The sequence below is a fragment of the Rana temporaria genome, chromosome 10 (assembly GCF_905171775.1).
Source record: "Rana temporaria chromosome 10, aRanTem1.1, whole genome shotgun sequence".
Lineage (NCBI taxonomy): Eukaryota > Metazoa > Chordata > Amphibia > Anura > Ranidae > Rana > Rana temporaria.
In genome coordinates this window covers 21130018-21157822 of record NC_053498.1, presented here as the reverse complement: position 1 = coordinate 21157822, position 27805 = coordinate 21130018, and the positions used below count along the sequence as shown (strand labels likewise).

At 46.7% G+C, this 27805-nt stretch overlaps 1 protein-coding gene across 1 annotated transcript; it reads right to left on the bottom strand.

The window, feature by feature from the left end:
• Nucleotides 1-27805, bottom strand: ETHE1 (ETHE1 persulfide dioxygenase). The gene is made up of 7 exons (XM_040327362.1): nt 27647-27805; nt 20374-20518; nt 15762-15910; nt 14069-14198; nt 11148-11237; nt 5588-5704; nt 1-301 (listed from the first exon to the last, which is right to left on the bottom strand). Exons 1-7 carry the CDS (start codon nt 27734-27736, stop codon nt 258-260), a joined length of 765 nt encoding a protein of 254 aa, XP_040183296.1. The 5' UTR covers nt 27737-27805; the 3' UTR covers nt 1-257.

Here is a 27805-nt window from a genome sequence, read left to right as displayed (position 1 = left end):
TGGTATAAATCCTCTTTACTGGGAAAAATAATCATTTACAAATATATACAAAAAATGTTCATTTCACTATGAAAAGTAATGAAGAATGAGGTATTTAGATAAAACAGTATTCTCAATGTTTCGTCACAGTAAAAGCAGAGGGACAACGCTCAGTTTCTCTTTATTCAAATCCACCAATTCATAGAAGAACATTCAATAAAAAAGACACCACAATGAATTGCATCGGCCCGCTCATCTTCAGGTCTGTGATGACGTCATTAATCCTGGATCCCGCATTTCAGATTGGCTGGGACGGCAACATCTTAAAAAACAAAAACAAAAAAAACACCATTATAATAAAATATACATACAAAAGGAGAGTAAAGTGAAGAGGAATTCCGGAAGAATCGCATACACAACTGCAATTTATACGTTTTCTCCATCGCTTAGCAAGTAATCCCATCATGCCACCTAGTGGTTAACAAGTGTCACTACAATAAAGCACAATAGCCAAAAAGAAACAAATCTGCCAGGTGGGGTGGCGATTACGTCTACTACTACTACTACTTGTCACCTTCACTAAATATCTTGATTTGGGAATATCCAATTAGGCCATTACTGAGTCCCAGTTTTCACACACAGTGGGCCAGATTCACAAAAGAGATATGACGGCGTATCTCTGTGATCCGCCCATCCTAACTATGCGGCTGATTCATAGAATCAGTTATGCATAGCTAGCCCTAAGATCCGACAGGTGTAACTGTTTTACACTGTCGGATCTTAGGATGCAATTCTAGGCCGGCCGCTAGGTGGCGAGGCCATTGCGGTCGGCGTAGAATATGCAAATGACTAGTTACGGCGATCCACGAACGTCCGCGTTACCCGTCGCTCTAACTTTACGTTGTTTCCGTCGAGATATGCGTCGTAAAATTAGGGCTGAGCCCTAGGTGTTCTAAGCCATGTTAAGTACGGCCGTCGTTCCCGCGTCGAAATTTAAAAAATCACGTAGTTTGCGTAAGTCGTCCGTGAATGGCGCTGGACGCCATTTACGTTAACGTCTAAACAAATGACGTCCGTGCGACGTCATTTAGCGCAATGCACGTCGGGTAATTTACCCGACGGAGCATGCGCAGTACGCTCGGCGCGGGAACGCGCCTAATTTAAATGGTGCCCGCCCCATTTGAATTAGGGGGGCTTGCGCCGAGCGCATTTACGTTACACCGCCGCAAGTTTACAGGTAAGAGCTTTGTGAATCAGGCACTTACGCTGTAAACCTGCGGCGGTGTAACGTAAATGGGATACGTTACGCCGCCGCGGAGTAACGTAAATCTCTGTGAATCTGGTCCAGAGTTCCAATAAGATCTTAGCCTCACACATTGCATTTTCTTGGCTGCGTTTCAAAAGAAACTATTTTGTCTGTTTAAGACTTCCCAAGTTTATATACCCACTAACAGGCCAGGTTTTATGTATTACCTTGGGGAGATGCAGACTAGAATACTGCAATCACTGAGCAGCAAATTATATCACCTGTCATGTATTTAAGTTATCTTGCAAACCTGGCCTGTTAGCGGGACCTGAGGACAGGAGTTCAGAAACACTATTGTAGAGACTTTGGCCCGGATTCACAAAGCACTTACGCCGACGTAAATCACTTTACGCCGACGTAGTGCAAATGTGCGCCCCGCATATGTGTGCGCCAGACCCACAAACTAAGATGCGCCTAAAAACAGGCTTCATCCCACCGACGTAACTTGCCTACGCCGGCGTAGGGTGGGCGCACATTTAGGCTGGACGCATGGTTGCGCTCCCATTGATTACCCATTCAAATATGCAAATGAGTGCAATACAGTGATTCACGAACATACGTGCGCCCGACGCAGTGCGCGCAAGTTGTACGTCCGGCGTAAAGTTATTCCCCATAAAGGAGGTGTAACCCAGCAGCAGACATGCAAAGGTTTGCACCATGGAATACAAGCCGGCGTATTTTACGTTGGACGTGTCTGGCTGGGCGTAGGTTACGTTCACGCCGTACGCAGTGATCCGGCGTATTTTAGGCAGTTGTTCCGACGTGGTTGGGAGCATGCGCAGGGGGGGATGCGTCCACGTCTCGGCGCATTCGCAGTTCGTGATACGTATCCGTCTGGCGCTCGGCCCATCATTTGCATGGGGTCACGCCTCATTTGCATGGCTCACGCCCACTTCCACCTACGCCGGTGTACGCCTTTGAAACCCAGGGCAGCGTAGGGAGCACTGGCTTGGTGAATTCCATGCTTGCCTCTCTGCGCTGCGTTGGCGTAGCGTATATTGTTTGCGTTACGGCGGCGTAATGTGCGCCTGCTGTCTGTGAATCTGGGCCTTTCTCTCTCATCTACTGTTGAGTCTCCAAAACAGGAAGAAGGGAAATTTCCTCATTTCCTCTATGGGACAGACAGCAAAAAAATAAACTGGCAGTGTTTTGTACCCCTCCCTTTTCATTCCAAACAGAAAAAAAAAATGGCCGTACATACACCTTAAAATGGAGCTCCACCCAAAAGGGGAAGCCCCACTTGTTCGAATTTCCAGCCCCTCCCTCTTCCCCCCACTGACTTCTGGGACAAACACAGAGCCCAAGAAGTTGGCGGGACCATTCATAAAGTGCAGCACGACTCGCGCATGCGCAGTAGGAAACGGCCTGAAGGCTTCACTGCCAGTTTCCCTTACTTACAATGCCGACGCCAGCACCCAAAGCCGATTGAATTGGTTCGGGGTGCCAACACTGTGGAATCCCTGGGCAGGTAAGTGTCCTCATATTAAAAAAGGCAGCAGCTACAGTATTTAATTTGTATGATTTTTTTAAATATATATATATTATACACAGTGGAAAAATGGATATTACCGCGCTTATCAAAGGAGGGGAGACAGAGGGGAAGAAAGGGGGGGGGGGGGAATGAAAGTGATGAGAAGTGGAGGTACAGCTGCGGCACTGGAAGGTGTATCAAACCATAAGCAATTGATAATGGGGAGGGTAGTGCTGCGCTAATTTTTAGCGCAGCACTACCCTCCCCATTATATATTATATACACACACACACACACACACACACACTCAGATTGGAGCACCTTTTTAAATGTCATAACACAAGACAGTAAACCACAGTGACCTCTAGTGGTAGTGAAGAGTATTGCACAAAATGTTCTTTGTTGGCTGCGTCACACATTTCCTTAGCCGGTGTATGTATCTCTATATCACACACACAGTATCTCACAAAAATGAGTACACCCCCTCAAATTTTTGTAAACATTTTATCCTATCTTTTCATGTGACAACACTGAAGAAATGACACGTTGCTACAATGTTGTGTAGTGAGTGTACAGCTTGTATAATAGTGTCAATTTTCTTTCCCCTCAAAATAACTCAACACACAGCCATTAATGTCTAAACCGCTGGCAACAGAAGTGAGTACACCCCTAAGTGAAAATGTCCAAATTGGGACTAAAGTGTCATTATTTTCCAGCACTGCCTTAACCCTCTTGGGCATGGAGATCACCAGAGCTTCACAGGTTGCCACTGGAGTCCTCTTCCACTCCTCCATGACGACATCACAGAGCTGGTGGATGTTAGAGACCTTGCGCTCCTCCACCTTCTGTTTGAGGTTGTCCCACAGATGCTCAATAGGGTTTAGGTCTGGAGACATGCTTGGCCAGTCCATCACCTTTACCCTTAGCTTCTTTAGAAAGGCAGTGGTCGTCTTGGAGGTGTGTTTGGGATCGTTATCATGTTGGAATACTGCCCTGCGGCCCAGTCTCTGAAGGGAGGGGATCATGCTCTGCTTCAGTATGTCACAGTACATGTTGGCATTCATGGTTCCCTCAATGATCTGTAGCTCCCCAGCACTCATTCCGCCCCAGACCCTGGCACTCCCACCACCATGCTTGACTGTAGGCAAGACACACTTGTCTTTGTACTCCTCACCTGGTTGCCGCCACACACGCCTGACACCATCTGAACCAAATAAGTTTATCTTGGTCTCATCAGACCACAGGACACAGTTCCAGTAATCCATGTCTTTAGTCTGCTTGTCTTCAGCAAACTGTTTGCGGACTTTCTTGTGCATCATCTTTAGAAGAGGCTTCCTTCTGGGACGACAGCCATGCAGACCAATTTGATGCAGTGTGCAGCGTATGGTCTGAGCAGTAACAGGCTGAGCCTACACCTCTTCAACCTCTGCAGCAATGCTGGCAGCACTCGTACGTCTATTTCCCAAAGACAACCTCTGGATATGACGCTGAGCATGTGCACTCAACTTCTTTGGTCGACCATGGCAAGGCCTGTTCTGAGTGGAACCTGTCCTGTTAAACCGCTGTATGGTCTTGGCCACCGTGTTGCATCTCAGTTTCAGGGTCTTGGCAATCTTCTTATAGCCTAGGTCAGTGATGGCGAACCTTGGCACTACAGATGTTTTGGAACTCCATTTCGCATGATGCTCAGCTACTCTGAAGAGTGCATGAGTATCATGGGAAATGTAGTTCCAAAACATCTGGGGTGCCAAGGTTCGCCATCACTGGCCTAGGCCATCTTTATGTAGAGCAACAATTCTTTTTTTCAGATCCTCAGAGAGTTCTTTGCCATGAGGTGCCATGCTGAACTTCCAGGGACCAGTATGAGAGAGTGATAACACCAAATTTAACAAACCTGCTCCCCATTCACACCTGAGACCTTGTAACACTAACGAGTCACATGACAACAGGGAGAGAAAAAGGCTAATTGGCCCCCAATTTGGACATTTTCACTTAGGGGTGTACTCACTTTTGTTGCCAGCGGTTTAGACATTAATGGCTGTGTGTTGAGTTATTTTGAGGGGACAGCAAATGTACACTGTTATACAAGCTGTACACTCACTACACAACATTGTAGATACAAAGTGTCATTTCTTCAGTGTTGTCACATGAAAAGATAGAATAAAATATTTACACAAATGTGAGGGGTGTACTCACTTTTGTCAGATACTGTGTATGTGTATATATATATATATATATATATATATATATATATATATATATCAGTTAGAGACCTTAGACTGTAAGCTCCTTGAGGACAGGGGCTGATGTGAATATAGCATTGCATAGTTCTGTAATAAATGTATGTCAATTACCGTATTTATCGGGGTATAGCGCGCACCCCTAAAGTTGCCCGAATTCCTTACAATTTTGGTGTCTTGCGTGGCGTCCATCGGCGGCCTCGTCAGGTCCGGCGTCCGTCTGTGGCTTCGGGTGTCCTCTTCGTCGGGTCCGGCGTCCTTCCCGCTCCGAGTTTGAATACTGCGCCGACATATACCGAGCGCAGTACACTCGTGTATCGTCGGGCAGGCTCGGCAACTCTCGCGCTCACGTCCTGTACACTCAGGACGTCAGCGCGAGAGGCGCCGAGACTGCCCAAAGATACACGAGTGTACTGCGCTCGGTATATGCCGGCGCAGTATTCAAACTCGTGGCGGGAAAGCGGGTATCGGCGTATACCGCGCACCCACGATTTTGCCCTGATTATCAGGGCAAAATAGTGCGCAGTATACGCCGATAAATACGGTATAATACAGGTGGAAAAACAATCGAATGCCTGGGCTTGCTCTCACCTATCTGAGCTGGTCTGGGCAGGTTCAGGTTATTCATGATCTTGACAAATTCAGCCTCGTCCTTGGTTAGTCGGGGGTTCAGTCGCTTCTCCTCGGCAACGGTGGTCACCGTCTGACCTGTAACAGGAAGAAATCTAATCAGGAGCTACCAACTGCTGGAGCGCTTCTGTCTTCTTTAAATGGAAAGTCAACAGGTCTACCATTTGCAGTGATCTCTTCCCTGATGACCCCCCACCACTAGGGGGCAGACTTCAGATCAATCTGGGAACACTTGTCCTTACCATGCCAAGTAAAGCTGACCCTTGTAGAGAGCAGCAGCCATCAGCTCTGAATGGGACGGCAACAGCTACTCTAAGGTGTCCATTGATAAAACATTTGTTGCACAGACAGAAACTTTCTTGCAAGCATAACAAAAACTTTGAACTTTTTTTCCTAATACAGTGGAACCTCGGATTGCGAATAACGTGGTTAACGAGCGTTTCGCAATCGGAGCTATTTCTTTTTTTAATCCTGACTCAGTTTGCAAGTGTTGTCTCGCAAAACAAGCAGGATTCAAGCCACAGCAGTGTGCAGTACCACGTTTGGCCTGAGGTGGTGGTGGCGCCGAAGCCGAGCGGAGTTCAGCAGAGCTGTCCTCCGGCCTTTCCGAGTGTTTCCGAGGCTCTCCAGCACCCCCCACCAGGGTTGCCAACTTTCAGTAAATTTACAAACAGTTTGTAAAATCCGTAATTTTTGCATCGGTCCATAAATGTCCACTATGGGCGTGTAGTCTGTATTAGGTAGATTCAGGTACGAAGGCTTAAACTTGCGGCGGTGTAGCTTAGCCTGTTTAGGCTACGCCGCCGTAAGTTAGCTAGGCAAGTACATGATTCTCAATGTACTTGCGTGCTAATATACGGCGGCGTAGCCTAAAGCGGGCGGGCGTAAGGGCGCCAAATTCAAATGTGTTGGAGGGGGGCGTGTTTCATGGTAATGAGGCTTGACCTCACGGGTTTTTACGTTTTTTTTTACTGCGCATGCGCCGGGCGCCTACATTTCCCAGTGTGCATTGCGGCTAAGTACGCTGCACGGGCCTATTGATTTCGACGTGGACATAAATCCCGATTCGACGTAAAAAATTCGAATCTCGCGGCGGGAACGGCGGCCATACTTTAACATTGTTAAAGGTGGAATAACTTTAGGCCTGATAATGCCTTACGGAAGCGGCGTAAAACTACTGCGGCGGCCGGGCGTTTGTTCGTGAATCAGCGTATCAACTCATTTACATATTCTACGCCGACCGCAATGGAACCGCCACCTAGCGGCCATCCGAAATATTGCAATCTAAGATAGGACGGCGCAAGCCGTCGTATCTTAGATATGTTTAAGCGTATCTCTGTTTGAGCATACGCTTAAACATAAGTCGGCGTAGATTCTGAGTTAGGTCGACTTATCTACTGATAAGTCGGCCTAATCTACTGATAAGTCGGCCTAATCTACTGATAAGTCGGCCTAATCTACTGATAAGTCGGCCTAACTCTACCTATATGTCCGTAATGGACATTTATGGACAGATGCAAAAATTACGGATTTTACAAAACGGTTTGTAAATTTACTGACGGTTGTCATAGATGTAACTTAACTACTTGCAGACCAGCCGCCGTCATTTTACGGCGGCAGGTCGGCTCCCCTGCGCTAGAGCCCGTAGCTATACGTCGGCTCTCGAGCAGGCCACTAGGGGCGCGCGTGCGCGCCGCCAGAGGCGCTCGCCTCCGACTCCCGTGCCCGATCGCCGCCGGGCACACGCGATCGCTCGTTACAGAGCGGCGACCGGGAGCTGTGGGTGTAAACACACAGCTCCCGGTCCTGTCAGGGGGAAAAAATGCTGATCTTCTGTTGATACAATGTATGAACAGAAGATCAGTAATTTCCCCTAGTCAGTCCCCCCCCCCACCTACAGTTAGAACACACCCAAGGAACACACCCAGGGAACATACTTAACCCCTTCCCCGGCCCCTAGTGTTAACCCCTTCCCTGCCAGTGGCATTTTTATAGTAATCCAATGCATTTTTATAGCACTGATCGCTATAAAAATGCCCACTAGAACAGCTTACTGAGGAGGACCAGGAAGTGAGAAATTCAGACAAAGAAAAAAAACATTTAGAAGGGAAATGGAAGGAAAAGGTAAGTGAACCAACAATGCACTAGCTTAACCTTCCTGGCGGTGTTCCCGAGACTGACTCGGGGTTAGATTTTCCTGCTACGATCGGTAACCCCGAGTCAGTCTCGGGCTTGCCTCGCTAGATCCACAGGCACTTTTTACTTACCTTGTCCCTGGATCCAGCGATGCCACCGCGCTGTGTGAGCGAGCGGGACCTCGCTCGATTCACATAGTGCCTCCGTGTGACGCCGATCTCCGTTCCCTGCGACGTTACGACGCACGGGGACGGAGAACGGCGCCAAATTCAAAAACGTAAACAAACACATTACATACAGTATACTGTAATCTTATAGATTACAGTACTGTATGTAAAAAAAACACACCCCCCTTGTCCCTAGTGGTCTGTCCTGTGTCATGCATGTCATTTTATATAATAAAAACGTTTCTTTCTCCCTGCAAACTGTAGATTGTCCATAGCAACCAAAAGTGTCCCTTTATGTCAAAAATAGTTTTAGATCAGCTAAAAAACAGCGATAATAAATTATAATCACTTGCAGAATTGTGCGATAGCGATTTGTGGGGAAATTCGTCATAAAAAAAAAAAAATAATGACAGCAACAATTCTGCAACTGAGCAAATTTCAGTGATTTTAATTTGATTACATTATTGAATAATTTTTATTATAATTATATTATTTGTTATAATTATTTATAATTATTTATTATATTATAATTTATAATTTTGTTTTTAAAAAAATGTCATACCCGGGATGCCTATTAGAATCTTGTTTGGTCAGATTTAAGTGAGTTATTTCTAAAAATTACAGACCTACAATATAAAACGCCAAATTTCCTTGCAAATAATGGTACCGCTTTCAGCATGTTTTTTCGGAAAGAATCATACCGCCAGGGAGGTTAAAGGAACCTATTTAGAAAAAAAAAACCTTTACAACCCCTTTAAGTTTCCTCCCTGTATACTACATGTGGCCACTAGATGGAGCTGACGATACAGAAGCCAATCTATTATTAGGAAAAGTTGTTTAAAGTTTTTGTTCAGCTTGCAGGAAAGTTTCTGTCCATCCAACAAATGTTTTATCAATAGACACCTTAGGCCCTGCACACACGATCGGTCAAAACCAATGAAAACGGACTGAAGTTCAGTTTTCATCGGCCCAAACCGATCGTGTGTGTGGGCCCCATCGGTCCGTTATTCTTCGGTCGAAAAATTTAGAACTTGCTTTAAAATTGAACCGATGGACGCCTAACCGATCGGTCCGATCGGTTTTGACCTTTCTCATCGGATGGACCGACCGTGTGTACGCGGCCTTAGAGTAGCCTAGAAACAGGGCCGTCATCAGGGGGGGTACAGGCATTACACCTGTAAGGGGCCCGATGGTCCCCAGGGGCCCGGCTGGCTCCCCTCCCGGTTTTTTTTTATTATAATTTTTTTATTATTATTTATTTATTTTGCATTACACCTGTAAGGGGGCCAATGGTCCTCAGGGCCCCTTACAGGCCCGCGGCTGGCCCCCCTACCGTTTAAAATAAATAAATGTTTTTTCTTCTTTTGCATTATACCTGTAAGGGGCCCGATGCTCCCCAGTGCCCCTTTTTTTGTGTAAATCTCGTGTCAGGAGAGAAGAGATTGCACTTGTTTTTTTTTCCGTCAGCAATACCCCCCCCCTCCCGGTTCTCTGCTCCAGGGGGCCCTGCCTAAAGCTGTGTAAGGGGCCCCAACATTTGTGATGGCTGCCCTGCATTGAAAATGTGTTCAGCTTGCGTGAATGCTTCTTACATTTGGCCAACCAATATTTAGTAACCAAGCCCCCTTTGAGATTTCCTTTAAAGTGGATGTAAACCCCAAACATTTTTATTTTATTTTTTTGCTGTCACAATGTAGAGTATAAGATTTCCTATCATCTGTGCCCAGTCTTGCCACACAGAGTTAATCCAGCTCTGAGCAATCCTCTTTTATTGTTCAGTGAAAATGAACAGACTTCCAGATAAAAACCTGTCTAAATAAAAAGTCCTTTCCTCTCTCCTTGCTTTGAGTGACAGGTTATTTACATTACTAGCTTGGAAATGTTTATCATATGTTATGTTAATCATAATATGAGGTGATCCACAGTTCATTGTATATTACCAGGATGTGTTATGTGGGGGGAGGGGTGGATTTCTCACTTTTTATACTGTGGATTAGAGGTCGACCAATATGGGTTTTTCTCTGGCCGATGCCGATATTTAGAAATCGGAGCGGCCGATGGCCGATATATGATGCCGATTTTTGCGGCCAATATTTTTTTTTTTTGTGCCACTGGATGCCACTAATTGCCACTGGAAGATGGCACTAGCAGAAGGTACTGATTGGCAAGTGGCACTGGCAGGTTGCACTGAAAGGCACTGAAAGATGGTACTAGCAGATGGCACTGATTGGCAGGTGGCACCAATTGGCACTGGATGGCAGGCACTGGCAGATGGCACTGGTTGGTATTGGCAGGTGGCACTGGATGGTGGCACTGGTATTGGCACTGGATAGAAGGTGGCACTAATTGGCACTGGATAGAAGGTGATTTTGGCACTGGCAGGTGGCACTGGTGCAAAAAAAAAAAAATTGTGACACCACCCTCAGTACAGACCCCCTCTCCCTCCAGTATAGACACCCACCCCCTCCTCAGTACAGACATGATGATGCAGATGTACACACCATCGGCTGTACAGCATAACATGTCTATGCACAGTACACGGGTCAGAGTGAATCAAGACGATGCATGTCTAAGCCTTGCACAGCCTCCTGTGAATGTATAAAATCATGTGTTGTGTGCTTTTATATCTGCTGTACACATCCATTGGACATTGTACGCCCAGAGTTCAGTCGTTGTTGCAGATCTTTGTTTTGTATGACATGCTGGAGCTCAGTGAGGGATTAGGCAATCAATGTAGGTAAACACAAGCATGCACGATCATTGGCCAATAGACAGGAGCGAGCGCGGGCCCCTCCTCCTCTGTGGGTGTAAACAGATAGGAGGGCCGCCGCGCTGGGTGTACCAAGATGGCCGCGGCCTCCGGAGCTAGGCCGAAGCCGCGGCCTTTCCTGATGCTGTGACCGCGGCGGCAATCCGCGGATTGCCGCCGCGGTCACAGCATCAGGAAAGGCTGCGGCTTCGGCCTAGCTCCGGAGCCGTGGCACCGCTAGTGGCCATGTTAAATATCAGCCAAATTTGGACAAAAATCAGCCAATGCCGATTTCTCCAAAACATAACATAAGATAAACATGTCTATTGAAAGGGTCATCAGGGCAGAGCGGCTGCTTTCTGGCAGCATTCTCGCCTTTTGTTTAGTGAAAAAAGGACAGCGCCCGCAGCTGATTGAAAGCAAAAAAAACTTCTTGGAATTAATAAGTGTCAAAAAAATTCAGACTCACCAGTGTAGTCATGGCCTGGGTACAGGAAGCAGCTGTCGGGCAGGCTGAGGATTTTGGTGTGTACAGAGTGGTACAGAGTGTTGGGAGAACCTGCAGAACACAATGACATGAGGGTAACAAATACAGAGACCATAACAAACTCAAAGCTGAACTCTAGGAAACCTAAAAATTCTCCCCTGCAGTGGGGCTGGAGCCGCCATGCATGGGTTACCTGCTTGTTCCTGCCTAGGTGATTTTGTAAAGCAGATCAACTTCCTGAACCCTCCGCTCCTGCAGGCTCCTCTGCATTGCTAGACCAGTCCCTGTAGCAACTTCTCCCCCCATGCACCAGTGCTCTAAGGTACTGACATCATCAAGACTGATGGACTATAGCCCTGAATTGGACATAAAGGGCCAGATCCACGTAGCGTGGCGCATTTTTGCGTCCAGCGTAGCGTATCTCTGATACACTACGCCGCCGTAACTTACAGCGTATTTTCCTTATCCTGAAAGAATTCACGCTGTAAGTTACGGCACCGTAGTGTAACTTTGGCGGCATAAGGACGCGCAATTCAAATGGATGTGATGGGGGCGTGTTTTATGTTAATACGTTTTGACCCAACGTAAAATGACATTTTTTTTTAACGGCGCATGCGCCGTCCGTGGGGGTATCCCAGTGCGCATGCTCGAAATTATAGCAGGGGTAACTATACGCCGAAAAAAGCCTTAAGGAAACGACGTAAAAAAATGCGCTGGCCGGACGTACGTTTGTGGATTGCCGTATCTAGCTAATTTGCATACTCGACGCGGAAAAAATCGACAGAAACGCCACCTAGCGGCCAGCGTAAATATGCACCTTAGATCCGACGACGTACTAAGACGTACACCAGTCGGATCTAGCCCAGCTTCAGGCGTATCTTGTTTTGTGGATACAAAACAAAGATACGCTGGAGCAAACTAGAAGTAACGTGGCGTATCAATAGATACGCCAGCGTAACTTCTTTGAGGATCTGGCCCAAAGATGCCAAGGACAGTCTGGATTAGAGGATTAGAACCCGTCAGGCGTTTCACCACTTACGGACCAGCCGCCGTCATTAGACGTTGACTGTTTGACGTGGAATACTGTTGTTATGGCAACAGATAGCTGCCATAACCCCGGTATCCTCCTAAACGGCGGGCGGTCCGCTTTCAGATTAAAAAAATAAATAAAATAAAATTGTCTCTGGGACGGATTTGCCGCAAGACCACTTTTATCGGTGGCGGGAGAGGTGCTCCCCCGCCACGCTCTGGTCATCTCCGCCGCTTACCAAAGCTGCCGGTACTGTGGAGACTATCCTATACCCTCACAGGCCTGGCGCCGAGTGAGGGAATGATGACCCCCCGCTCGGCTCCATAACATTGGATGATGGAAGCGACGTCAAAACGCAACTTCCGCCAAATGGTCTTAAAGGGGATTTTTTTAATTTTTTGGGGGGGGGGGGGGGGAATATAAATACGAGGACCCTTATTAAATTTGTGTGTAAATGCAAGATCTGAGGTCTTTTTGACCCCAGATCTCACATTAAGGAGGTCCTGTCATGCTCCCCCCCCCCCCCCACCGCTATTACAAAACATGTTTACATTTCTTGTAATAGGAATAAAAGTGACCCAAAAAAACTCACCATGCCTCTTACTACTTTGGAGTGTCTACTTTCCAAAAAAGGGGCTTTGGGGGCAATTAGACTTTCCTGACATTTTAGGGACTCAAGAAATGAGAAAAAAATCGCAGAGGTGATCAAATACCACCAAAAGAAAGCTTTATTAGTGGGAACAAAATGATAGAAAATTGTTTGGGTACAGTGTAGCATGACCGCGCAATTGTCATTCAAAGTGCGACAGCGCAGAAAGCTGAAAATTGGCATGGGCAGGAAGCTGCGCAAGTGCCTGGTATGGAAGTGGTTAATTTTAAAAAAAAATTAATTTATAGTGCAAAAAATAAAATAACCCAGTGGTGATTAAATACCATTAAAAGAAAGCAATTTGTCTGAAAAAAGGGCAAAAAAAAATTCATATGGGTACAGTGTTGCATGACTGAGTATTTGTCATTCAAAAGTATGAGAGCGCTGAAAGCTATAAATTGGTTTGGTTAGGAAGGGGTGTCTGGTGGGCAAATGGTTAAAGGGGAGTTCCAGGTTATTTTTAGTTTATTAAAAGTCAGCAGCTACAAAAATTGTGGCTGCTGACTTTTAATAAACGGCCACTCCACCTGTCCCGCGGTCCAGCAATGCAGCCCCCCAGAGGCTCGCTCCTCTCCCCCTCCTCCCTGTGGTGCCATCATTAGAACTGTGGGCACCTGGCCGTGATAGCTTGTGGCTTTGCGGCCGGGCACGCACAAGTCGCGCTGCGCTCTCGGAGTGGACAGGCGATCTTCTGGGACCTGTCACATGTCCCAGGTGATCGCCTAGAGATAGGGGCCACCTAAGGGGAGAGGAGGAGTCGCCTAGGCGGAAGGAGGACGTGGGACAGGAAGTCCCCTTCAAAACAAAGAACCCCCTCCCCCTCCCCCCGCCAAAAAAAAAATTACATGCCAAATGTAGCATGCAAGGGGGCGACGAGTACTTAAAGTGGACGTTCCACTTTTGGGTGGAATTCCGCCTTAAGTAATCCCGCTTGCTGCTTTGATAAAAGCAGTTTCCAGCAAATGTAAAAAGCCGCAGAGGTGTAAATGAGTCTAAATGGGGTTTGACCTGACAAAAAGTTTCCTGTCCCGGTGATGTTCTGAGCTGCTAAACATGACTTGAACATTAGGCACCCTGCCATGGCAGCAAACCACGGCACAGATCTAAAATGATGACATTCCAAAATACGCCTTTATCATGGGAACCGCCACCCTCAATATCCATCCCCCTCTCTCTCTGTTTCATCCCCCTCCCTCCACAGCACTGTGTCTGCTCCGGACCTACCTTGCTGGAAGTCAGTACGGCCGCAGCCTCGGATGAGCAGAGCATCCCCGGTAAAGGCCATGCTTTTATCATTCAGCACATAGGTAAGGCAACCGTCCGTGTGGCCCGGGGTGGATCGCGCCTCCAGGAACTGAAAGGGGAAAAGAATCCTTAAAGCTAAACTCCAGGCAGATATAAAACATCACTAAGCTATGTAGTCATTACACCCTTAAATGCAGTTATTTTTTATTTTTGCAGACACCTTTAGTATCTGAAATTTAGTATCAACCAAGTGTACAGCAGAGCTCAGAGAGAGGGAGGGAGAAGAAGTAAAATATTGCAAACAAGTAAATATAGACTATAGAGACATAATTCTTGTGTTTTTGAATCATTTGTTGCAAAGACATTTTTTCATTCATGCCATATTTGCTATTAGCACTTACTCACCTACAGTACAGACCAAAGGTTTGGACACACCTTCTCATTCAAAGAGTTTTCTTTATTTTCATGACTATGAAAATTGTAGATTCACACTGAAGGCATCAAAACTATGAAGTAACACATGTGGAATTATACATAACAAAAAAGTGTGAAACAACTGAAAATATATTTAATATTCTAGGTTCTTCAAAGTAGCAGCAGACACATCTCTAGAACTGGTAAGAGGAGACTGTGTGAATCAGGCCTTCATGGTAGAATATCTGCTAGGAAACCACTGCTAAAGAAAGGCAACAAGCAGAAGAGACTTGTTTGGGATAAAGAACACAAGGAATGGACATTAGACCAGTGGAAATCTGTGCTTTGGTCTGATGAGTCCAAACTTGAGATCTTTGGTTCCAACCCCCGTGTCTTTGTGCGATGCAGAAAAGGTGAACAGATGGACTCTACATGCCTGGTTCCCACTGTGAAGCATGGAGGAGGAGGTGTGATGGTGTGGGGGTGTTTTGCTGGTGACACTGTTGGGGATTTAATCAAAATTGAAGGCATACTGAACCAGCATGGCTACCACAGCATCTTGCAGCGGCTTGCTATTCCATCCGGTTTGCGTTTAGTTGGACCATCATTTATTTTTCAACAGGACAATGACCCCAAATCCACCTCCAGGCTGTGTAAGGGCTACAAGAAGGAGAGTGATGGGGTGCTGCGGCAGGTGACTACCTCTTGAAGCTCATCAAGAGAATGCCAAGAGTGTGCCAAGCAGTAATCAAAGCAAAAGGTGGCTACTTTGAAGGAACTAGAATATGAAATATATTTTCAGTTGTTTCACACTTTTTTGTTCTGTATAATTCCACATGTGTTACTTCATAGTTTTGATGCCTTCAGTGTGAATCTACAATTTTCATAGTCATGAAAATAAAGAAAACTCTTTGAATGGGAAGGTGTGTCCAAACTTTTGGTCTGTACTGTACATTGGTGTTAATTTTATGTTTATTCACTATTTACATTCTATATTGCATTCAGCTTGCTTTATATTATGTTAGTTTATTATTAGCGCTGCACTTGTTCCATTTTCCATATATCTATTATTCTATACAGTTGCCCTTTAAGTCCCCTGTGTACTCTGTTGGGGGGGGGGGCACTCCTTTTTAGTTAATGATTTGTATGAAACAGAACTGGAATAAATGCCAATCTACAGCTCTCCTCGCCTGCCGTTTAACAGCCATTGGCTTTACAAGCTTTGACTGAATTCCTTTTTCTAAAGTGTGATACTCACAAAGTTCCCAAACTTGAGGACATCTCCCTCCTGGATGTGGAGGTCAGCGTGGGCCCCACTTTTCTTGGCAATGACACTTTTACATCCAGGCAGCAGCTTCTTCAGGGCCCCGGTGCCGGTAATGTGATCGGCATGGCAGTGGGTGTTGGCTGTAGGGACACAGAAGGACACAGATCAGCGGGCTGATAAAACCTTTTTTTTACGACACAGCGATTTAAAGCCACCAAATACTCAAATCAAAATATAGGGGAGGATCTACAACAGCAGAAATTCCCAAAGTCTTACTGACTGTCACATGACACACTGGATCTTTTATTTCATCCCATATTATCCCAGCGATGGGTTGTCCTGGAAGATGCAGAGAACAGCACTGGTGCAATATTATCACCACTCTCTGCATCATATAACAATGAATGAAGGACGCTGTGGTGACACCCCTTCAAGGGACAGATATATGACATCCAGCACTCACAGTATGTCCTCCATCTTCAGGGCTGGTGAAGCCGAGAGACAATCATCCCGGAAAACTGAGGACATCTTGTGGAGAAAAAGAAGTACAGCAGGTTTTAGCTACAGACTGGGTGTAAGGTTTTAAAGCGGTGTTCCACCACAAAAAACACACACACCACACACAAAGCCAGCAGCTACACATACTGCAGCTGCTGGCTTTTAATAAATGGACACTGTCCTGGAGTCCAGCAATGTCGGCACCCGCAGCTGATGTTTTCATCAGCTGTCGGGTGCTCCGCCGCTATTGAGGGTACAGGAAGCTGACAGTGTAGCCTTTCGGCTTCACACCGGGAACCCTACTATGCATGCACAAGGCCCTGCTCCTCTCTCCTATTGGCCCGGCGGCGGAGGGAGCCCCGCGGTGACATCACAGCTCCGCTGTCAAAGACAGGTATCCTGTTCTCCCTCCCCCTAAAAAGAATAAGAGGAGTGGAAGTTCCACTTTTGGGTGGAACTACGCTTTAAGCCCAACAGTAAAGGATAGCTCAGGGCTCCCAGTCAGAAGAGCCCCAGCCAGGAGGTCCCAACCCCCGGGTCAGAGGAGCCCCAGCCAGGAGGTCCCAACCCCCGGGTCAGAGGAGCCCCAGCCAGGAGGTCCCAACCCCCGGGTCAGAGGAGCCCCAGCCAGGAGGTCCCAACCCCCGGGTCAGAGGAGCCCCAGCCAGGAGGTCCCAACCCCCGGGTCAGAGGAGCCCCAGCCAGGAGGTCCCAACCCCCGGGTCAGAAGAGCCCCAGCCAGGAGGTCCCAACCCCCGGGTCAGAAGAGCCCCAGCCAGGAGGTCCCAACCCCCGGGTCAGAAGAGCCCCAGCCAGGAGGTCCCAGCCCCGGGTAAGAAGAACCACAGCCAAGAGACAGGAGGTCTCATCCCAGGAATCAGGTGGGCTCCTATCAGGGTGTCAGAAGAACCCCTATCCAGAGAACAGGGACAGTGATGCTTGTGATGCCATTGACCCAATATGGCCAATGATGTCATGAGTACCCCCACCCCTTTTTGCATGTACAAGGCGCTACTGGTGGCGTACAGATAGCCATAGTAGCCAATGCATCTGCTACAGGGACTGGAATAGGAAGGCCCCCCCCCCCCCCATTAGGAAGGCTGACGAAGAAACTTTTTTTTTTTTACTACAGGTTTCTGAAAAACACCCCAAATGGCTTTGTATTTTAGTTTACAGGGCGGTACCCTGTATGTAGTATTTAAATCCCGACCAATCCAGTTTATCACCTTCTGCAAAACACTCAACTTTTATAATTACAACAGCAAAGCAAAGTTCACTTATTGTAGAGTTTATTGTCCTCACTGGAGAAAATAAAAAATAAAAAAGAGTCTTAGATCCAGGCATTGGCGGTCATAGGACAGACATGTAAAATGTTTATGCAGTTTTAGTGAGCCATAACTACTTCTACAATGCGTTGCGTCACGTACTGCACGTAAAATAGAAGCCCGGAGGATTCTGGGATTGCTGGTAAGAGGGGTAATAGTGGGCGCAAGACACTTGGTAACATTCTGACCCAGTTTAATTGATAAACCCCCCCCCCAAAAAAATAAAAAAAGTTCCCCCCTAAACAAAACCTGCACGAGAAAATTAAAGTGGAGGTCCAACCTAAAAATAAAAATGCTAAAAAAAAAGATGTTTTTACTTACCAAAAACGGTATTTGCTAGGCGGATCTTCCTAATCCCCGACGAGAAAACTGCCTGCAAAAAAATTCGAACCTGCTGTATTTTTTCCTGTCGTGTTTCCCAGTCTTTTTCTCGTCACGAAAATCGCTTGTGTGTACGATTTTCCAAAAGGGGGAGGCGCATGCTCAGAATCAAGTATGAAACTAGCATTCGTAATAGAGATAGCACATTCGTCACGCTGTAACGGACTGAAAAGCACGAGGCTGAAAAGCGCGAATCGTCTCTCACCAAACTTTTACTAACACGAGGATCAGCAAAAGCGCCCAAAAGGGTGGCGCCATTTGAATGGAACGTCCCCTTTATAGTCCCGTTGTACGTGTTGCACGCCACCGCGCTTTGGTCAAGCGTTTTTTTGATTGTATTCAAGGCAGGCTTGAGAGGAATCACATCGGGAAAAAATGTCGGGTTTCGGCATGTCAGGTGTACAGGGCATCAGTGAGGATGGCGACGCCGTGACCTGCCACGATCGGCCTTTGAGGGGGGGGGGGGGGGGGGGGGGGGAGAGACATTGCGGCCGCCTAGGACAGGTAAGTGTCCTTAAGTCAGCAGCTTAAAAAAAAAAAAAAAGGATAAAAATTATTTTTTTATTATTATTAATTTTATTTTTTATTATAATTTTTATTTTACATCATAATATATATATATATATTTTTTTTTAATAAAAAAATAATCGCGGCTGCACCTCCACTTTAAGAATCAATATATTATATGACAACATACAAATGTTGGGCCAGATTCAGGTAGGGACCGCGTATTTGTGTGCGGGCGTAACGTATCCTATTTACGTTACGCCTCCGCAACTTTGACAGGCAAGTGCAGTATTCTCAAAGCAAAGTTGCGGCGGCGTAGCCCGCCTAATTCAAATGTGGAAGATGTGGGCGTGTTTTATGCGCCGTCCGTGAAAGTATCCCAGTGCGCATGCTCCAAATTAACCCGCAAAAAGCCAATGCTTTCGACGTGAACGTAAATTACGCCCAGCCCTATTCGCAAACGACTTACGCTAACGACGTAATATTCGACGCTGGCCCGACGTCCATACTTAACATTGGCTGCGCCTCATATAGCAGGGGTAACTTTACGCCAGAAAAAGCCTAGCGTAAACGGCGTATGTGTACTGCGACGGCCGGGCGTACGTTCGTGAATAGGCATATCTACATATTCTAGGCGTAAATCAGCGTACACGCCCCTAGCGGCCAGCGTAAATGTGCAGTTAAGATACGACGGCGTAGGAGAGTTACGCTGGTCGTATCTTAGACAAATTCTGGCGTATCTGATTCTTTGAATCAGGTGCCAAGATACGACGCCTCACACTCAGAGATTCGATGGCGTATCTGGAGATACGGCGTCGTATCTCCTACGTGAATCTGGCCCGTACTGTGTAAACAACCTGCGAATTTAAACCCAGGGTCAGTAATTCATACGCATATGTGTATTGTGATTCAATAAATTTTATTTATATATATAATAATATATATATTTTGTTCATTACACACACCAAAAACCAAAGATAAATAATCTTATTACATTGGATTGTTATTACTAAATTGCATTATTATTATTATTAATACTACTACTCATAATAGAAGTAATAATAATAATAATAATAATAATAATAAAGCGATGTAATACTACATTGTACGAATAGTGGTCCAGATTCAGTAAGAATTGCGCATTAATTACGGAGGCACAGGGCAACGATTTTGCCCTGCGCCTCCTGCAAATTTGCGCCGCTGCCCTCGATTCACGGAGCAGTAGCTCCGTAAATTGCGAGGGCGCGCAGACAAAATTGCCCGGCGTAAGCGCGCGCAATTTAAATGATCCCGCAGGGGGCGGGAATCATTTAAATTAGGCGCGTTCCCGCGCCGATCGTAAAGCGCATGCGCCGTCGGGAAACTTTCCCGACGTGCATTGCGGCAAATGACGTCGCAAGGACGTCATTTGCTTCAAAGTGAACGTGAATGGCGTCCAGCGCCATTCACGAATCACTTACGCAAACGATGTGAAAATCAAATTTCACGACGCGGGAACGTCGGGTATACTTTAGCATTACTATTAGAAGGGGCAGCCTTACGCTAAAGACGCCGTACGGAAACTCCGTAACTTGCGTACGCAGGGCCCGCGCAACATTGTGAATCGGTGTTAGTATGCAATTTGCATACTATACACTGAGCACAATGGGAGCTCCCCCCTAGCGGTCATCGCAAGAATGCAGCCTAAAATCTGCGTGGCATAAGAGCCTTATGCCACGCAGATTTTAGGCTGCAGTCGGCGTTACGATGTTCCTGAATCAGGAGCATTCGTAACGCCGGCGCAAGCAAGCAATTGCGCTGCGTAACTATGGTTTACGATCTGCTTTATCTTTCCTGAGAAGAAACAGCCATTACAGCGCCCCCCGGAGAGTGCAACCTAGCACGAGCCATACCTGCATAAATCATGTTTAGGCCAAGATCTTTGATGAGTTTGGAGTCCCGGTTAGCGGTTTCCAGCACGGGATCGATCAGAACGGCCTCCTTACTGGCCTCATCGGCAAGAAGATAAGTATATGTACAGCTGATGGGCTCAAAGAGCTGCAAGGGGAGGAAGAAACAAGACAATTAGCAATGCATAAAGTGGTTGTAAACCCTTACATATACCCAGTGAAGTGACTGGCTTCATGTGATACACAGATGCAGCAAATTCTCCAACGTAAGTTTTACCTGTTTATCTGCAGCCCTCTCCTCTACAGCCCTTGGGCCAGATTCACATAGGTTAGCGGATCTTTAGAAGACCAGTGTAAGGGCAAGGAAATAGTCATGATGGTAGAGGAAGACCAGTGGAAGGGCTAGACAAAAGAAGAGCTGTGTAAGGGCAAGGGACGAGCAGTGCAAGTGCAGAGGAAGACCAGTGGAAGGGCTAGACAAGGGACGAGCAGTGCAAGTGCAGAGGAAGACCAGTGGAAGGTAGGGGTGCAACGGATCACAGTTGATCCGTGATCCAAACGGGTCACCCCCTTCGGATCGGAACACACTGATCCGCGGATTGCCACGGCTCCGGAGCTAGGCCGAAGCCGCGGCCTTTCCTAATGTTACGGCGGCGGCTCCGGAGCTAGGCCGAAGCCGCAGCCTTTACTAATGTTATGGCCGCGGCTTCGGCCTACCTCCGGAGCCGTGACCATAACGCTAGGAAAGGCCGCGGCTTCGGCCTAGCTCTGGAGCCGCCGCCGTAACATTAGGAAAGACCGCGGTTTCGGCCTAGCTCCGGAGCCGCGGCCATCTTGGTACACCCGGCGGCGGCCCTCCTCTGTTTACACCCACAGAGGAGGAGCCCGCACTCGTGGGACACACCGCTCGTCTGTCGGTACTAGCTGGGGGGGGGTCACTGTCCTGAGAAGGGGGGGGGTCACTGTCCTGAGAAGGGGGGGGGGATCACTGTACTAAGAGGAGGGGGGGAGGTCTGCACCGAGGGGGTACTATAGTTGGTGGGGGGGAGGAGATGTGGATATTACAGTGGGGGAGATTTTTATTTTTTTGTTGCCGATCCGAAAAATTATCCGATCCGTGACTCCTGATCCGAGGAACGATCCGAACCGTGAGTTTTTTGATCCGTTGCACCCCTAGTGGAAGGGCAAGGAAATAGGGGTGAGGGCAGATGAAGACCAGTGGAAGGGCTAGACAAGGGAAGAGCGGTGTAAGGGCAGAGTAAAAGCGGTGGAAGGACAAGAGAAGGGCAAAGAAATAGCGGTGAGGGCAGATGAAGACCAGTGCAAGGACTAGACAAGATCAGGGGGATGAGTGGTGTAAAAGTAAGGAAAGTGCAAGAGAAGGGCAAGGAAAGAGAAGGGCAAGGAAAGAGAAGGGCAAGGAAAGAGAAGGGCAAGGAAAGAGAAGGGCAAGGAAAGAGAAGGGCAAGGAAAGAGAAGGGCAAGGAAAGAGAAGGGGAATAGCAGTGAGGGCAGAGGAAGAGCAAGAGAAGGGCAAAGAAATAGCGGTGGGGGTAGAGGAAGAGCGGCGGAAGGGTAGGACAAGGGCAGGGGGACGAGGAAGGGAAGAGTGGTGAGGTCACAGAAAGAGCAGGGGAAGAGTGGTGAGGTCACGGAAAGAGCAGGGGAAGAGTGGTGAGGTCACGGAAAGAGCAGGGGAAGAGTGGTGAGGTCACGGAAAGAGCAGGGGAAGAGTGGTGAGGTCACGGAAAGAGCAGGGGAAGAGCAGGGGAAGAGTGGTGAGGTCACGGAAAGAGCAGGGGAAGAGTGGTGAGGTCACGGAAAGAGCAGGGGAAGAGTGGTGAGGTCACGGAAAGAGCAGGGGAAGAGTGGTGAGGTCACGGAAAGAGCAGGGGAAGAGTGGTGAGGTCACGGAAAGAGCAGGGGAAGAGTGGTGAGGTCACGGAAAGAGCAGGGGAAGAGTGGTGAGGTCACGGAAAGAGCAGGGGAAGAGTGGCGAGGTCACGGAAAGAGCAGGGGAAGAGTGGTGAAGTCATAGCTTGTTAGGGAAATTCTTTGACAGATGATTTGTACCTTTCCCCTGACTATCCATTCATATGCAATACTTACCCAGCAAAACACCCCAAACAATCAAAGTGTACATTGTTTCTAATTTTTGGAAGACAATTGCCAAAATTGTAATTCCCATGGACGTCAGAGGAAATGTCCAAGTTGCGCACACTTGTCCTCCTGTCATTCGGCGAGTATTGCGTGTTGCACAATAAACCGGCATCCTCCAATCTAGTTCTCCATGTCCCCTCCCCCCCTATGGTGTCACACAGAGCAGATGGAGGAGTCTGAACTCTCTGTAGTAGGAAAGGAATCCGCCTGTCAACAGCTTCACCCCTCCCACCTGTGACTTTCCACCCCGTCCCGCAACACTAATCCCCCCCCCCCCCATTGATGTCAATGTGTTGTCCCATGCGAGACAAAAGCGCAGTAATGTAGCTCATAGAGCATTTTGACGCTTTCCACTTTGCGCATGTTGGTCTGCTTGCCACGTTTGGGGTGCAGTGAACCATGAATGGCCCCCATAAGGGTGATGTACGTTTTTTTGCGTATTCCAGAAAAACATGCACAGATCACACAGAAGTGAATGGACTTTCTAGAGCTGCCCACTCACACAGGGCGCCGACGGTGCCAACCCCACCCCTACTGCCCGTGGTAGTTCCTAGGCGCTCTCTAGCTAAGGCTGATTTCATACTATTCCATTTAAAAAAAAAAAAAAAAATTCTGTAAAAATGCATATTTTTTTATCGCGTATGGTGCGTTTTGCACCTGTGGAAAAAAAAAGACACGCAACTCAAAAACGCACTATAAACGCAACTGCAGTTTTTTTTTGTTTTACATTCATGTCAACGGAGAGGTCCATTAATTTTTTTTTTTTTATTATTATTTTTTTTTTAGCCACACCAAAAATGCAGCATGCGGATCTTTTTAAAAATGCAAATGACCGGTGCAAAGAGCTCCATAGGATTTGATGCTCGTGTATTTTTCTTCTACTTTTGCCAGGGCAAAAAAAAAAGAAAAATTAATAAAAAAAAAAGGGGGGGGGGGGGTCAGTGTGAAAGGCCTCCAAGGTAAATTACACCAGAGCGATTTTATAGAGAAAAAAAAAAAAAAAAAAAAAAAAAAAAAATCGCACTCCACTGCCGCTAATGGAACTGTTGCGACTTTGAAAGGGGTGTTCCTGCACTACTTTTTTTGCGATTTCATTGGCTTCTGTTTAATGAAGTCGTATTCCACAATAAAATCAGGAGAGACAAACCGCACTGATCTGCAGCTTAGACATTGCATTGAAGTTGTGCGATTTCAAAGCTGCACCAGGACTCAGGCTGCTTTCACACTCATCACTTTTTTCTTGCGTTTGTGTCAAGAAAAGCGAAAGAAAAAAAACGCATTACCATTAAATCCTAAATCCGGTTTTAAAAGTTCTGCATGCTGCGTTTTGATGCAGCTAAAAAAAAACAAAAACGCACCTACACATTAAAAGGAATAAAAAAAAGGCATCAGAAACGCACCCGTGGTGCATTTTTGAAGTCACGTGTCCTTTTTCCAGAGGTTCAAAATGCACCAGAAACGCATTTTGAGACAAGCATTGTGACAGAAGCCTTCCACAGACTGAAAGATGAACTTGGGGGAATATCCCTGATCCCCCCCTCCCCCTCCTCCACCATTGGTGTTCTTACCCAGCTCAGCATTCTCAAGCAGAATCTGCTCTTGATTAGCTGCACTGAAGGGCAGGGAAGACATCAGGGATCCAATAAACCCCATGATGGCTCCATTAAGAGGACCTGTCACCGACCCATACTATATTTGTCTCCCCTGTCATAGTAATAACCGCTTCCGGCCCGCCCGCATTATACGACGGTACTTTGACATTAAATACTGCCGTTATGTCAGCAGATAGCCGCCATTACCCCGCTATTTTTAAAAAACGGTGGGCGGTCTGCTTTCGGATAAAAGTGGTCTCTGCGGTGGATTCGTCACAAAATCGTTTTTAATCGGTGGCGGGAGAGGTGACCACCCCCCTCCCGCCGGTTGTCTCCGCCGCTTCCTGAAGCCGTTGGTAGCGGCGGAGAGACAATCTGGTCCTGTTCCCTCTGAGGCATGGAGTCGAGTGAGGGAATGACGGCCCCCAATCAACTCCATAACCTTGGATGATGAAAGCAACATCACTTCTATGTATGAGATAGATAGAGAAATTATATATATATATATATATATATATATATATATATATATATATATATATATATATATATATATATATATATATATATATATATATATATATATATATATATATATACTCCGTCGTAAGTCCTTTCTGAATCTGGCCTATATATATATATATATATATATATATATATATATATATATATATATATATATATATATATATATATATATATATATATATATATATAGGCCAGATTCAGAAAGGACTTACGACGGAGTATCTTCAGATACGCCGTCTTAAGTCCGAATGTGAGGCGTCGTATTTTGGCGCGGACGAGAAATTATATATATATTATATATATATATATATATATATATATATATATATATATATATATATATATATATATATATATATATATATATATAAATAAATGCATTTAAGTGTAGATAAGAGATTTTAAGTTTTTTTGACCCCAGATCTCATATTTAAAGCGGAGGTTCACCCAAAAAACAAGTATATAACATTACATTCAGTATACCTCAAACATGTACAGTATGCCGTTTTTTTTTTTTGGGGGGTGTACATACTGCATTATCGGTATTGTCCTCCTGCGGGAGCGAGTACCCAGAAGTCGGGACTAGGCGTTCCTGTGCAGTGCCGCAATGTTATCTGGGACTTCGCCCATATGATTGACGTACCTGAGAAAAACTCCCCCCGGCGGATAAGGCGCGTCACGACTTTCCGAAAGTAGCAGAACCGCAAGTCCGCTCTATACGGCGCCTGCGCACCGACTAGGAGCTGCGTAGAGCTGACTGCGCAGGCGCGGTATAGAGCCGACTCGTGGTTCGGCTACTTTCGGAAAGTCGTGGCGCTCCTTATCCGCCGGGGGGAGTTTTTCTCAGGCACGTCAATCATATGGGCGAAGTCCCAGATGACATTGCGGCACTGCACAGGAACGCCCACTCCTGCGGGAGCGAGTACCCGGAAGCCGGGAGGAAAATACAGATAATACCGTATGTACACCCCCCCAAAAAAAAAAAACACCGGCATACTGTATATGTTTGGGGTATACTGAATGTAATGTTATATACTTTTTGGGTGAACCTCCGCTTTAAGAGGCCCTGTCATGCTTCCCCCCCCCCCCCCCTTTTACAAGGGATGTTTACATTCCTTATTATAGGAATAAAAATAAGAATAAATAAGAACATTTTAAATAAAAGTGCCCTGTCCCGCTGAGCTTGCGCGCAGAAGCAAACACATTAGTAAGTCCCGCCCACATATCTAAACGGTTTTCAAACCACACATGTGAGGTATCACCGCGATCGTTAGCGCGAGAGCAATAATTCTAGCAAAATACCTTGGGCCGGCGTAAGCCCGTCTAATTCAAATGTGGAACAGGGGGGCGTGTTTTATGTAAATGTTTGTGACCCGACAGGATTGACGTTTTTTTTTTTTTTTAACGGCGCATGCGCCGTCCGTGGGGGTATCCCAGTGCGCATTGCTCGAAATTAAACCGCAACAAGCCAATGTTTACGACGTGAACGTCATTCTACGCAAAGCCCTATTCGCGAACGACTTACGCAAACGACATAAAATTTTCAAAATTTGACGCGGGAACGACGTCCATACTTAATAATAGCAGGGGTAACTATACGCCAAAAAAAGCCTTACGGAAACGACGTAAAAAAAATGTGCCGGCCGGAACGTACGTTCGTGGATCGCCGTATCTAGCTAATTTGCATACTCGACGCGGAAATCGACGGAAACGCCACCTAGCGGCCAGCGTAAATATGCAGTTAAGATACAACGGTGTAGGAGACTTACACCGGCCGTATCTTAGCAACATTTAAGCGCAATTTCAGTTTGAGAATACGCTTAAAGTTGCGACGGCGGGGATTCGGACTTACGACGGCGTTTCTACTGATACGCCCGTCGTAAGTCTTCGTGGATCTGGCCCCTCCTCTAACTCTAAACTGGTAACCTGTAGCCATTTTTAATCTTCACCGATGGAGATTTTTAAGTGTCAAAGTTTGTCGCCATTCCACAAGAGGGCGCAATTTTTGAAGCGTGACGTGTTGGGCATCAATTTACTTGGTGCAACATTATCTTTTACAATATAATAATATAATTTTATTAATTTTTTTCTTATATAATTGCATGCCTGAATACAGTGAGTGGTCACATTGCAACACACACAGGGGTGGATTCAAGAAGCAATTGCGCCTGTGTAACCATAGGTTACACAGCGCAATTGCTTACTTGCCCCGGAGTAACGAGTGCTCCTGATTCAGGAACCTCGTTACGCCGACTGCAGCCTAAGATCTGCGCGGCATAAGGCTCTTATGCCCGCATATCTTAGGCTGCATTCTTGCGATGGCCGTTAGGTGGCGTTCCCGTTGTGCTCAGCGTATAGTATGCAAATTGCATACTAACGCCGATTCACAACGTTGCGCGAGCCCTGCGTACGCAATTTACGTAGTTTACGTACGGCGGTTTTTACGTAAGGCTGCCCCTGCTATTAGCAGGGGCAGCCATTGTTACATATACTCGTCGTTCCCGCGTCGCGAAATTTGAATTTTACATACTTTGCGTAAGTGATTCGTGAATGGCGCTGGACGCCATTCACGTTCACTTTGAAGCAAATGACGTCCTTGCGAAAGTTTCCCGACGGAGCATGCGCTCTACGATCGCCGCTGGAGTGCGCCTGATTTAAATGATTCCCGCCCCCTACGGGATCATTTAAATTGCGCGCGCTTGCGCCGGGCATTTTGCCGGCGCGCCCGTGCAATTTACGGAGCTACTGCTCCGTGAATCGAGGGCAGCGCAGCAAATTTGCGGGGGCGCAGGGCAAAAACGTTGCCCTGCGCCTCCGTAAAAAATGCGCAATTCTACCTGAATCCAGCCCAGTGAGTGGTCACATTGCAACACACACAGTTGTTATTTCTGGATATTTCATGAATGATTAGGAAAGGATCAGCCAGCAGCACTTCCTCTGATTGGTTCCCCCCTCTCCCCTCCCATAATCCTCTCTGTTCTATGCTCAGCACTCACCTGCCTGAAGATGAGACCTTTCCCTGCGGCTGCCATGGCACAATATCTCCGGACTCCTCCGAGCACACTTGTATTAATGACACTCTGCATCTCCCCGGTGTCACCACAGATCCCTTAAGAGAATGTACGTCCTCTATGTTGTCCGCCCCCGTATATCGC